General features: G+C 41.4%; 1 protein-coding gene across 1 annotated transcript in view; it reads right to left on the bottom strand.

The window, feature by feature from the left end:
* Positions 1 to 13,551, bottom strand: part of SGK1 (serum/glucocorticoid regulated kinase 1) — a 110,926-nt gene that overhangs the window by 64,468 nt on the left and 32,907 nt on the right. Inside the window, exon 2 of the mRNA XM_060239747.1 lies at positions 627 to 842. Within this exon, the coding sequence (XP_060095730.1) occupies positions 627 to 842 (216 nt within the window). The remainder of the gene's footprint in view (positions 1 to 626; positions 843 to 13,551) is intronic.

The following is a 13,551-nucleotide window of genomic DNA, read 5'->3' on the forward strand; positions in this document are numbered from 1 at the left end:
GAGTAAGCCCCATTGAATAGACCATAATAGAATTAAGAGTAGACCTGCTTAGGACTGCTTTCTAAAAAAAGAACACTTCTAGCTTCAGGTGCTTCATGGCATTTAACTGTTTTACTCACTGCACCACATTTTTTAACCTGAATGTGTAAGAACATAAAAATACAAGCCCTGCTAGATCAGACAAGTGGTCTATCTAGTCCATCATCCTGTTTCAAACGGTGGCCATTCTGTTGCCCTGAAGGGCCAACAAGTATGGCATAAAGGCCCCACAGTTGCCTGCTACCACTGGTACTCAAAGGTTTGCTTCATCTGCATATGGAAGTTCCCTTTAATCACCCTGCGTAGTAGTCACTGGCAGACTTAACTTCCATGAATCTGTCAAATCCTCCATTAAAGCCATCTGTGACTGAGTGCATCACCATGTCCACTAACAGTGAATTCTACAATTTAATTACTTATTGAATTAAGAAATACTTCCAGAGAAACACATTTTGGATGGCTGTATTCACAACCCAGAAACAGGGACTGGAGCAGTGTAACGCCTGTGGTTACTGTAAATGTCACACCATGAAGATCCATTAATTGTGTGTCTATGTAGATAATAATCAAGGAAAAGACTTGCTTACTTTGCAGTTTCTGTGGCCTTCCCAGGAACATGACTCTGTGTCCTGAGGGACAATCCCTCTTTGAAAAGCATGATCACTGAAGCACATCTGGCACAATGGAGACTCAATTTCAGGCTCCCCTTGAGGTATATGCATCACAGTGGACCCTGGGTATTTGAGGCTGCTTGTCTGATGCTTTTCCATGCTAACCATTGGGCTCTTAATCCATCTCCTTACCTAAACACACAGACACAAAAAGACATTGGTCATTTTCATTTTAGGAATACAGGCATTTTCATTCTGAACAAACCCTGAGAACTGGATTGTGATGAATAGCATTCCGACTCAACTTTGAAGAAAATGTAAGCCTCAATAGATAAAACGGGATTGAAGGAGAGCAGGTGAGTCATAATCAGCAATGGTATGGCTTTGTCTACAGTGGGGGAATGAAGTCATGCTACCCCTGCAGCCGCAGCAGCAAGAAAGCTGAGAACAGATGGAAGCCACATCCATGTGCACCTAACCCAATTGCTGCTGCAACCCCAACTCCTCCTTTCCTCCATTGCATACATGCAAAATTACAGCATGGTGGTGATTTCAGCACACCCATGGTCCCAGAAACCCTGCTTTCCCCTACTTTTTCCTTCTGTTACCAAGCAGCACTTGCTACAGCACAGCTCAGACATGTAAAGGAAAAAGACCTTCAAGGGGCTGAAAATTGTGGAAGGAAATGTAAAACTTAGCTCTGCATCTTTCCCATAGTGGCAGCAGGCAGAAACTCCATCTCCAACTACCCTTCTGTTTTTCCTATCTTATTTATTTATCTACCCCACCTTCTTCCCAATAGGGACCTACAGCAGCTTACATCATTTCAACCAACGGGTTTCAACCAACAGGGTGAAATTAAATCAGAAGAGTTTTTGATTAAGCATTAGGAAGAACCTCCTGACCATTAGAGCAGTTCCTCAGTGACTAAACAGTAGGAAGAACCTCCTGACTGTTAGAGCGATTCCTCAGTGGAACAGGCTTCCTTGGGAGATGGTGGGCTCTCCTTCCTTGGAGGTTTTTAAACAGAGGGTAGATGGCCATCTGACAGCAATGAGGATCCTGTGAACTTAGGGGGAAGTATTTGTGCAGGGGGTTGGACTAGATGACCCTGGAAATACCTTCCAACTCTACGATTGATTCTATGTCCCAAAGGAAAAGTTTTCCTTCCATCACTTTAGCCTTCCCAGCTTTATTTATTTATTTTATTCATTTATATTCTGCCTTTCTCCCCAACAACATCATTCTCCTCTCCTCCATTTTATCCTCACAGCACCCCTATAAGGTAAGTTAGGCTGAGAGTGTGTGACTGGCCCCAGGCACCCAGTAAACTTCCATGGCATGAGTGGGAATTCAAACCTGGGAACTTCTAGATCCTGGTCTGACATTCTAAATACACCATAGCTCTCTAGTAATGAAACCATTCAGTTATGAAAATCCACAGGAAACTCAGTAAGATAACTTGTGAGCAGGAGATGTTTGAGGATTACAAACAAAGTAATGGAAGCTGTAAAAGGTAAGAAGGACTCCTTTAAGCGGTGGAAAGCTAGTCCAAGTGAGATTAATAAAAGGGAACACAGGCTGTGGCAAATGAAATGCAAGACTGTGATCAGGCAGGCAAAAAGGGACTAAGAGGAGCATATTGCAAAAAACATAAGGACCAACAATAAAAATTTTTTCAAATATATTAGAAGCAGGAAACCAGCCAGGGAGGCAGTGGGGCCCTTGGATGACCAAGGGGTAAAAGGGTTACTGAAGGAGGATAGGGAAATGGCTGAGAAGCTGAATGCATTTTTTGCCTCTGTCTTCACTGTGGAAGATGAGAAGTGTTTGCCTGCTCCAGAAGCACTTATATTGGAAGGGGTGTTGAAAGACCTGAGTCAGACTGAGGTGATGAGAGGAGGTCCAACAACTGATAGATGAATTAAAAACTAATAAGTCACCAGGTCTGGATGGCATACATCCAAGAGTTCTGAAAGAACTCAAAGTTGAACTTGTGGATCTTCTGACAAAAATATCTAATCTTTCATTGAAATCTGCCTCCATTCCTGAGGACTGGAAGGTAGAAAATGTCACCCCCATCTTTAAAAAGGGTTTCAGAGGAGATCCGGGAAACTACAGGCCAGTCAGTCTGACTTCAATACCGGGAAAGTTGGTAGAAACCATTATCAAGGACAGAATGAGTAGGCACATTGATGAACATGAGTTATGGAGGAAGACTCAGCATTGGTTCTGTAAGGGAAGATCTTGCCTCACTAACCTGTTACATTTCTTTGAGGGGGTGAACAAACATGTTGACAAAGGAGATCCAATAGATATTGTTTACCTTGACTTCCAGAAAGCTTTTGATAAAGTTCCTCAGCAAAGGCTCCTTAGTAAGCTCGAGAGTCATGGAGTAAAAAGACAGGTCCTCTTGTGGATCAAAATCTGTCTAATTAATAGGAAGCAGAGAGTGAGTATAAATGGGCAGTCTTCGCAGTGGAGGATGGTAAGCAATGGAGTGCCGCAGGGCTCAATACTGGGTCCCATGCTCTTTAACTTGTTCATAATTGATTTGGAGTTGAGAGTAAGCAGTGATGTGGCCAAGTTTGCAGATGACACTAAATTGTTCAGGTTGGTGAGAACCAGAGAGGATTGTGAAGCCCTCCAAAGGGATCTGTTGAGGCTGGGTGAGTGGGCATCAACGTGGCAGATGAGGTTGAATGTGGCCAAGTAATGCAAAGTAATGTACATTGGGGCCAAGAATCCCAGCTACAAATACAAGTTAATGGGGTGTGAACTGGCAGAGACTGACCAAGAGAGAGATCTTGGGGTCGTGGTAGACAACTCACTGAAAATGTCAAGACAGTGTGCGATTGCAATAAAAAAGGCCAACGCCATGCTGGGAATTATCAGGAAGGGAATTGAAAATAAATCAGCCAGTATCATAATGCCCGATGGTGCGGTCTCATTTGGAATACTGTGTGCAATTCTGGTCACCACACCTCAAAAAGGATATTATAGCACTGGGAAAAGTCCAGAAAAGGGCAACTAGAATGATTAAGGGTTTGGAACACTTTTCCTATGAAGAAAGGTTAAAACACTTGGGGCTCTTTAGCTTGGAGAAACGTCGACTGCGGGGATGACATGATAGAGGTTTACAAGATTATGCATGGGATGGAGAAGGTAGAGAAAGAAGTTCTTTTCTCCCTTTCTCACAATACAAGAACTCGTGGGCATTCGATGAAATTGCTGAGCAGTCAGGTTAGAACGAATAAAAGGAGGCACTTCTTCACCCAAAGGGTGATTAACATGTGGAATTCACTGCCACAGGAGGTGGTAGCAGCTACAAGCATAGCCAGCTTCAAGAGGGGGTTAGATAAAAATATGGAGCAGAGGTCCATCAGTGGCTATTAGCCGCAGTGTGTGTGTGTGTATAAAAATTTTGGCCACTGTGTGACACAGACTGTTGGACTGGATGGGCCATTGGCCTGATCCAACATGGCTTCTTTTATGTTCTTATGAGGATGGAAGGCAAAACCTGAAGTCAGACAAAGCTCTGTTTACTCCAAGTCCACATGCACAGATACTCATGGTTCCTATTTTTTCTCTTATTTGGAAATGAGCCACTAAAATATATTTGAAACATCTCTGGATTTATGCACCAATTGGTCTTGGGTGGGCCTGTGAAACTGAACTTCCTCCTAGGGTTACTGAACTGGCAAAGAAGACACACATTTGATGATTTATGATAGCATTATGCATGCAGCCTCAGAAATCTATAGCTGATTGACCTACAACTCAGACAGCATTCTGGCTTTGCCAGTGGTGTCAGCACAGAATTTGGGAAGATTTGTTTGAATGTAAGTACGGCTGGAGTCATGCTCTGAAGTAGGAAATGAACAGCCTCATGAATCATCCAGCTATTGTATCAGCTGTGAGAGTACAGCTTGGCAACTGGTTGCCAGGATGTGTGGTAAACAAATACTCTGAGAAGCAAGTTCCATTGGTGACTCTGAGATGAGTTGCTAAGTCCAAATGTATTGCACTGTGCAGATCTTTTGGAAAGTGTAAAAACAACCCTCTCTATGGACACCAAACAAATGAGAATCATACTCACAGGAGGTATGCCTGTCATTTTCCTATGGTTTATCTATTTTTATTATTTTTTTTAAAAAAAACCCTGAGAGACTACTTGTTTATGCTGATTGGTTTACTGTGTTGCTGCTTTGATGTTTCATGGAGTTCTCAGTCTTTTTGAGCCCTTCACGAGCCCTTGCAGATGGGCACATGACTCATATAATGTCTGCACGTTTCCAACAAAGTACACATGCTCACAGGGTAGAATACCAACTGAAACTATTTTTCCATGATGCAAATCACAGTGTATTTTTGATCCAACTGTTGTTTTTATAATTCTAACCTTCTTTAATAGGGTACAAAGTCTGTTTTTTGCTGTTCTGTTAATTCTTGAGGGAGGGGTTCTTGCCTTAAGACTCTTTAAAAATATGTGTATTGTTTCAAGAACTGCAGGTTTTAGCAAAGAAATGTTGGCAGGTTTCTATATTCATTTTGCCAAAGATTGAGTCTCTGATAGTTAAGTACATCTTTAAAAGTGAACCCATGGATATGTGCTTTGACCTATTATACCCTTCAGAAGAAAAAAAAAACAATTTCTTGGATGAACTTATTGTCCAACTTAAGTTATGTTATCAGAGATGTAGAATTTTGTGTATCAATATGTATTCGCTTCTGTTGTGATGGCTTAGATCAGAGTCTTATTACTTCTGCCTTAGACCAGATGAAAACTTTCTCTGGATGAAATTTAATAGCCTTACTCTCATACATTTGCAGTATGGCTTTTAGTATCTGCTTAAAGATTATTTGAAACCGGATGTTTTCAAGCTAGGCTGTCCAAAGCTTCACAAAAACACATATATGAGCCTTCCTCCAGTAGAACTAGTTTCCTCAAGCCCAGAAGCAGGCGAATGCTTTTCCTGGCTTACTACAAAACGACTCAGAATCCAGGCTCAGAATACAACTTGTTGCTTTTCTAATAAGAAAGATATGTTGGGTGATCCAGTTGGTCCCAGAAGCAGTGCTGCTTATGTCAGTTATTGGCAATCATGGATCCTGCCTTCTAGTGCTTTAAAAGTTCAGTCTACTCCTCTCTAGCAACCACACTTCCTACCACTAAAATCTTAATAATCCAGAACTCAGAATACCAAAGGCTAGATACGTTCATATTCATAGAATCATAGAGTTGGAAGGGACTTCTAGGGTCATCTAATCCAACCCCCTGCAGGAAACTCACAAACACCTCCCCCTAAATTCACAGGATCTTCATTGCTGTCAGATGGCCATCTAGCCTTTGTTTAAAAACCTCCAAGGAAGGAGAACCCACCACCTCCCAAGAAAGCCTGTTCCACGGAGAAATTGCTCTAACGGTCAGGAAGTTCTTCCTAATGTTGAGCCGGAAACTCTTCTGATTTAATTTCAACCCATTGGTTCTGGTCCTACCTTCTGGGCCGACGGAAAACAATTCCACACCATTCTCTATATGACAGCCCTTCAAGTACTTGAAGATGGTGATCATATCGCCTATCAGCCATCTTCTCTCCAGGCTAAACATCCCCAGCTCCTTCAACCTTTCCTCTTGGTCTCCAGACCCCTTACCATCTTCATTGCCCTCCTCTGGACTCGTTCTAGCTTGTCTATATTCTTCTTAAAATGTGGTGCCCAAAACTGAACCTCCAGGTGAGGTCTTTCCAGAGCAGAGTAAAGCGATACCATCACTTCACATGATCTGGACACTATACTTCTGTTGATACAGCCCAAAATTGCATTTGCCCTTTTATCCACCGCATCACACTGTTGACTCAGTATGATCCACTAAGACCCCTAGATCCTTTTCGCACATACTACTGCTAAGACAAGTCCCCCCCCCCCCATCCTATAACCATGCATTGGATTTTTCCTACCTAAATGCAGAACTTTATATTTATCCCCATTAAAATTCATTTTATTGATTTTAGCCCAGTTTTCCAGCCTGTCAGGGTCATCCTGTATCTTGTTTCTGTCTTCTTCTGTGTTTGCAACCCCTCCCAATTTCGTATCATCTGCAAATTTAATAAGCATTCCCTCTATTCCTTTATCCAAATCATTGATAAAAATTTTGAACAAAACAGGTCCCAGGACAGATCCTTGAGGCACTCCACTTATCACTCCTCTCTAAGAGGATGAGGAACCATTCACAAGCACTCTTTGGGTGTAATCTGTCAACCAGTTACAGATCCACCTAACAGTAACAGGCTCCAAACCATATTTTACCAACTTGTCAGCAAGGATAGTATGTGGAACCTTATCAAAAACCTTACTGAAATCAAGATAAACGATGTCTACAGCATTCTCCTGATCCAGCAAGGTAGTCACTTTCTCACAAAAAAAAAAGATCAGGTTAGTCTGACATGACTTGTTCTTGAGAAAATCATGCTGGTTCTTAGTAATCACATCCATTCTTTCTAAATGTTCCAGGACCGACTGTTTGATGATTTGTTCTAAACTTTTCCAGCTATAGACATCAAGCTGACGGGTCGGTAGTTACCCGGATCATCTTTTCCCCCCGCCCTTTCTCACTTGCCCATCCCTTTTAAATAAGTTATACCCCTGAATCCTAAATTCCAGTTGTGTCATCCCATCAAGTTTCAGTAAGGCCTATTATGTCATAGTCTCCTTCCTGTATTAGGACTTCCAGTTCCTCCTGTTTGTTTCCCATACTCTGTGCATTAGTGTAGAGCAGGGGTCCTCAAACTACGGCCCGCGGGCCAGATGCGGCCCGCTGAGGATGTTTATGCGGCCCGCCGGGTTATGGCAAAATCAGACCGGAAGTGACGTTCGACCTAAACTCACGTTAGCAACGCACACTTCCGGCACTGGGCTGAGGCGGCAGAGACAGAGTGTGAGGCGATACTGAGGTGAGGTGAGTTCCCAGGCTGGGGTGTGTGGTGTGGGGAAGGGAGAGAGATGCAGAAGACGGAGAACTGACGGCCCGCGGCCTTGTACAGTAATGGCAGTCCGGCCCTCCAACAGTCTGAGGGACAGTGAACTGGCCCCCTATTTAAAAAGTTTGAGGACCCCTGGTGTAGAGACATTGGAATCCATGTTTTATGCATCCCAAGGGTTTAGTTTCCGTACATTCATAAACATACCTCTTGCTGGATGGAACACCAGGAATGTATTGGGGGCAACTGCATGGAGGATGAGTAGGCAGCAGGAGAGCTGCTTGAATGCTCCTATAGTTATGCATTTCCCCTGCAAATTCCTTATCTCTGAGACCCTCCTTTGCCCCAAATGTAATCTTAAAACTGTTAAATATAGGATTGTAATAGGAATTGCTGAAAATCAAACTGGGCAAGTTATGCAGGCAGGTCTGAGTTAAAAGAAACTGTAAGCTAGATCTTCCCTCCCATGCTCTGAATTCTAATTTGCTTTCATTGAACATATTCTGTTGTGCATTCTTTCTTTGTAGATATAAACACAGATGGGAAGTGTTTGGGTCATATCCACTGGCCGTATTTCTGACCTCCGTGCATTCACAGTTTCATTTGAGCAGGTGTCTTATACTTCTACATATTTAGACAGCCAGTGTGGTGTAGAGGTTAAGAGCGTTGGAGTAGTACCTGGGAGACCTGGGTTCAAATCCCCATTTGTGCCATGGAAACTTGCTGGGTGACCTTGGGCCAATCACATTCTCTCGGCCTAATCTACCTCATGGGGTTGTTGTAATGATAAAATGGAGAACAATGTAAGTTGCCCTGGGTCCCCATTGGGGAAAAAGGCAGAGTACAAATTAATTAGATAAACAAGCAAACAAATAAATAAATGTGATCTGTACTCATATCATTTTTTGAGGGTATGGATCACAACTCTAAATAATACGCTGCACTAGCTCTCCTCTGATAAAGGTGTAGATCTTCCTCTGGACTGCATTAGACACCACGTTTTCCTATAAATGTGTGTGTGTTTGTTTTGAATTTGTTAATTATTTTTACCCAATGGGTCAAGTACTTGGAGCAGAATCACAGACACTAACGGCACCATCCTTATCAAAGTTATGCCCTGCTATGTCAATTGAAATCAGTGGGCATAGAATGTTGTAACTCTCATTATAATGACACTGTAAATGACCAAGTTGATTGTTATTGCAGAGTGGAAAAGTTGATGGCTTTAAGGAAATATGCACAAACAGTTACTGTTCATTCCAAAATTCTGCAGAAATGTTCACTGCATCCAGCTGATGTAGATTTGTCGGGGCTGTTGCTGGAATCAGCAAAACCTGATTTGCCAATGTTTAGTTAGGCAAGGTTCAGATTCACATGTGTTCCGCCAGGCCATATGTGGTTTGTTGCTTTAGTTAGTAGAAGTTTAGGTTTCAGCCCTGTGAGTGGTTCCAAATGACCTCCATAACCCACAAAAAAGTTCTTAAGGTTGAATTTGGCTGAAAGTTCCTGGCAGTTGAACAAATGTTGAAAGCTCTTGCCTTGTGAAGGTGGACATAATGAGTGCTTGGTATACTTGTTAGCAGCTCCGGCAGCTTTCCAAAATGAAACCTACCTTGTATTATAGTTATCTTAAACAATTCAGGAAAACATGTACCTATTATTACTGGAATGCACAGTGGAAAAATTGGGTAATTTAACTCTGATATTTGTCCAAAATCATTTGGAATGTAGATGAAGCTCTAAGGAAAAGTACTGACTGGCTGTAATTTGTTGCATCAAAGCCAAGAACAGATATATGGAGGGAAATTACTACAGCTGCACTTGAACTGAAAGCTTTTGAGACTGGGCTACTGCTTATATTACTGCTGAATCTACCACTGAAATTGAATTCTCACAGAAATGACAAAATTTAATTTTGTGTAGGGAAGTCCTTGTAGCTGCTAGTTTTGCCAAGATAGCTCACCTTCTTAGCATGACAGATTACTTGAAGAGTTTATGCAGTTGTGAAGCACTTATGCAATGGATTCATGACATACTCCAACCATGATAATAATTCCAGAGGGGTAGCCATATTATTCTGTAGCAGAAAAATAAATAAGAATTTTATGGCACCAAAAAGACTATCATAATTCCACCCCCATTCAGCATATGCTTTCATGGATGAGTATGCTGCCATGTTATGTGGTGGTGGAAAGTTCCATTAAGTTGCAGCCGACTTATGGCAACCCCACAGGAATTTCAAGGCAAGAGATTGACAGGGATAGTTTGTCATTGCCTGCTTCTGTGTAGTGACCATGGACTTCCTTGATAGTCAACCCATCCAAATATTAACCACGGCTAACCATGCTTCATTTCCAAGATCTGTCTCAAGATCAGGCTAGCCTGGGCCATCCAAATCAGGGGGCCAACATTTTATAGGGTCAAATTATATAGGGTTATTAAAAACAAACTAACTAACTAACTGCAGAGTGAAGAAGCCATGAAGTTTAGGAAGTACAGTATGAAAAAAATCAGCTCTAATGAACAACACAGAGATGTTTAATAGTTATAGTATGCCAGTTTACCTATAATGGGTAAAGAATATCAGGTTTTGTGAAAATAGCTAATGCTTATAATATAAGATATCTAGCAATTTCAGACAGGGCTCTTCCTTTGAAGTCATTTATTGAAGGATGAGAACTTCCAGGTTGGAAACTGAAAATCCTGGTAAAATAAAATGTTCTCCATTGGTTTGTAAATATTGCAGTGTTGAATGTCAGATTTATGTCAGTTTATTCTTTCATGTAGAGTCTGACTTGTTAGGACAAACAGCAGATGTGTATTGTTGACATATGATGGCATATGTCAACAATAGAGAGCCAGTTTGGTGTAGAGAGAGCCAGTTTGGTGTAGTGGTTAAATGTGCAGACTCTTATCTGGGAGAACTGGGTTTGATTCCCCAATCCCCACTCCTCCAAATACACCTGCTGGAATGGCCTTGGGTTAGCCATAGTTATCACAGGAGTTGTCCTTGAAAGGGCAACTGCTGTGAGAGCCCTCTCAGCCCCACCCACCTCACAAGGTGTCTGTTGTGGGGAGAGAAGATAGAAGAGATTGTAAGTCACTCTAAGTCTCAGAGAGGGCGGGGTATAAATCTGCAGTCTTCTTCTTCTTCTTATAATATACTGATGGATGAGTGAGTGGATGACACCAGCATAGCATAATAAATGTTACTGTGTGATGAAGACATGACAGTCTGGTGGCCATTGATTTTGACTTTTTGCTTTGACAGTTCTTTGACTATTAGAACTGGAATAGTATTACATAAGTGTATACAGAGCCAAACTGGGATCTTGGTTTATTGCAAGAACTGATCTCTGGGATTGTGTCTCTTTTATTGTCCCCCCCCCTTTTTTTTTTGCTAAGAAACAATTTAGGTTACAGGCAATCTGTAAATGAGGAAAGGTCTGCCACCTAAAACCTGAGAGAAGCATCATTATCCAGAATCAGCTGTAGATCATAAATGATGTGTTGCATTGGTTTGAGGTCTGATATAGATGACGACTAGCAGTGTTCTCTCTTGTGACAGGCTATTTTGGGACAGCAGTCAATATTAGCAAATTGTTTCTTTGCTTCTTTGAGTAGGTATTGTAATCTGAAGAATGCTTGTTGTTGCAAACACTTCTGATGTGAGTCTCTGTACAAAAGCTTGGAGCAAATGGGATTGTCTGTTAGCAATAAATTGTGTGATGTGTTTCTGGTGATAGCTGGGCCTCTATCATTTGGTTGGATCCAGGGTTTTCCCTCAGCTAAGTGAGGGATCTTCTGATGGAGTGAGGCTCCTTCTAGAGGATCAGACTCCTCAGTTAATGGAAGGGGGTGTTGTTGGACCCAATCCAGAGACTCTTCTGTCATTCTGTTTTGGAATTCCTGAGATACTCAAGGAAGAGATAAAGCAATTAAGAAAAAAGTAAGCAAAAATTAACTGATTCTGTTAGATACAGAAACATCAGCTTGATCTGTGCTGTTCTGTTTTAGAAACAGTCCTTGTTTATTGACTATTAGATTATGTAATAATGTAAGACTTGAATCTTCCGTATTTTTGTTTTACACAAATGATGTTATGACTGAATCCTCACTAGCCTTTGTCCCGATTCCATGCTCTTTTTCCCTGCAGCTCTTCTGCCTGATTTTGCAAATGCTGCCACAGGGCTGTGACTTGCCCCACCTCTTTCAAGCTCTTTCCATGGCTTCAGGATTCTCTGAAAACCAGGATCCTGAAATCGTGGCGGGAACTTGTGAAAGAGGCAGGGCAAGTAGCAGCCCTGTGGCATCATGTGCAAAATCAGGAAAAAAGAGCACAAGACCAGGACAAAGGCTAGTGAGGAATCAGTCTCCATTTTTTAAAAATAAGAAAAATAATTACCACCCTTCAAACAATGTGAAAGATAATAAATAATAAGTATTACTCTCCGTTTGTGGAGAGGGTGGGCTAGAAATTTAAAGTAATAAATAATAATAATAATAATAAATTTTAAAAGATCCTTTATTGTTATGCCAAGTACAGGTAATTCAGGCATGGGTCAGTTAAGGCAAATGTATAAGTATCTGATTTTGCCCAGCCAAAATGGAGAGTCATTGATTATTTAGTTTAATTTACATTAGAACAGTGCAAAACACAAACAAACTCCTTAGCTCAAAAGGCAGTTGTGTCAATGACACTTTTTGGAAGTATGCAGTTAGTTTCCTAGGTGCTTAGGTATTTATAAAATGTTAATATGGCTTTCTTCTTTAGTTTCTGTGGACATCGGTCTTGGGTTTCTTTGGCTGTTGTTTTTGTGCCTTTTGAATGAATGATATCTTATCACGTTAATCTCTTAATCTAGCAAATTGCCATATGTGTGATTAATGGAGATTTGATGAATCACATTCTTCCCCTCTCCCCATCCACAGCATTCTCTGCTAAATAACAATAAACAGATATAGCTTTTTATTTCATGAGGTTCATTTGCTAGTGGCATCTGTCTGCATCAGCACACTAAGGGGATTCAGTCAGCTCTTTATGCTTTAATTCATAAATCCATCTCATTCACAATAACCAAGATCAACACCTCCCCTGAGAGAACAATGGCCCAATGTTCCAGCTGCTACCAGAGGGAATAAGTCAGTCTAGATAACTGTTGTGTATGTGACCCTGTTCAGATACTGCCTCATGCATATGCTGAACATACAGACAGGGGTGAGGAACTGTACCTACTGGCACTGAACCCCAACTTCTCTTAGGTTAAAGCCAAAATCCCATATACAGTGTCTTCATGTGAACCACCTAGGGAGCAGAGCCAGTGGATATGAGTCCGTAATCCTCGTGTTCAGTATATGTGCAAAGAACGATTTGAACAAGGCTGAAAACAAATTACAGCCCTGTGCATGCTTATGTGGTACTAAGCCCTATTGAAACTAAAGGATTATTTAGAAGGAAACACACATAGGATCAGGATGTAAGTTACCTTCTGATCCATCTATATCTCAAAAGAGCAAGTAGAATGCAGTGCTATTTAAGGCGGAACCTGTGAGATGCAAAAGTTGGAGATGGGAAGGGGGGAGAGAGAGGGTTTGTGTGCATGAGAGAGAGAACAGGTATGAAGATAAATAGTCCTGGTAGTAGCTAAGAGAACAATGCTAATCAAGTCTACTCAATGGGTTTATTCCAAGAAAAGCATTCTTAGAATAGCACCATATCTGTTTGCGGAGCTGAGAAGATTATATTCATTACAAATACATCAGTCAAATTACTGACAGACAAATAAATGGTTTATACATTTCTGCGAGGTCTTGACTGCTTCTGGCTTCCACATGATATGTATCTGTTTCTGGAGCTTCATCTCAAGTCCAAACCAGACATGATAGTGTCCATGTGTCCAAAAGGTAGATGCTACCACTAT

This window comes from Heteronotia binoei, chromosome 1 (genome assembly GCF_032191835.1).
Source record: "Heteronotia binoei isolate CCM8104 ecotype False Entrance Well chromosome 1, APGP_CSIRO_Hbin_v1, whole genome shotgun sequence".
NCBI lineage: Eukaryota > Metazoa > Chordata > Lepidosauria > Squamata > Gekkonidae > Heteronotia > Heteronotia binoei.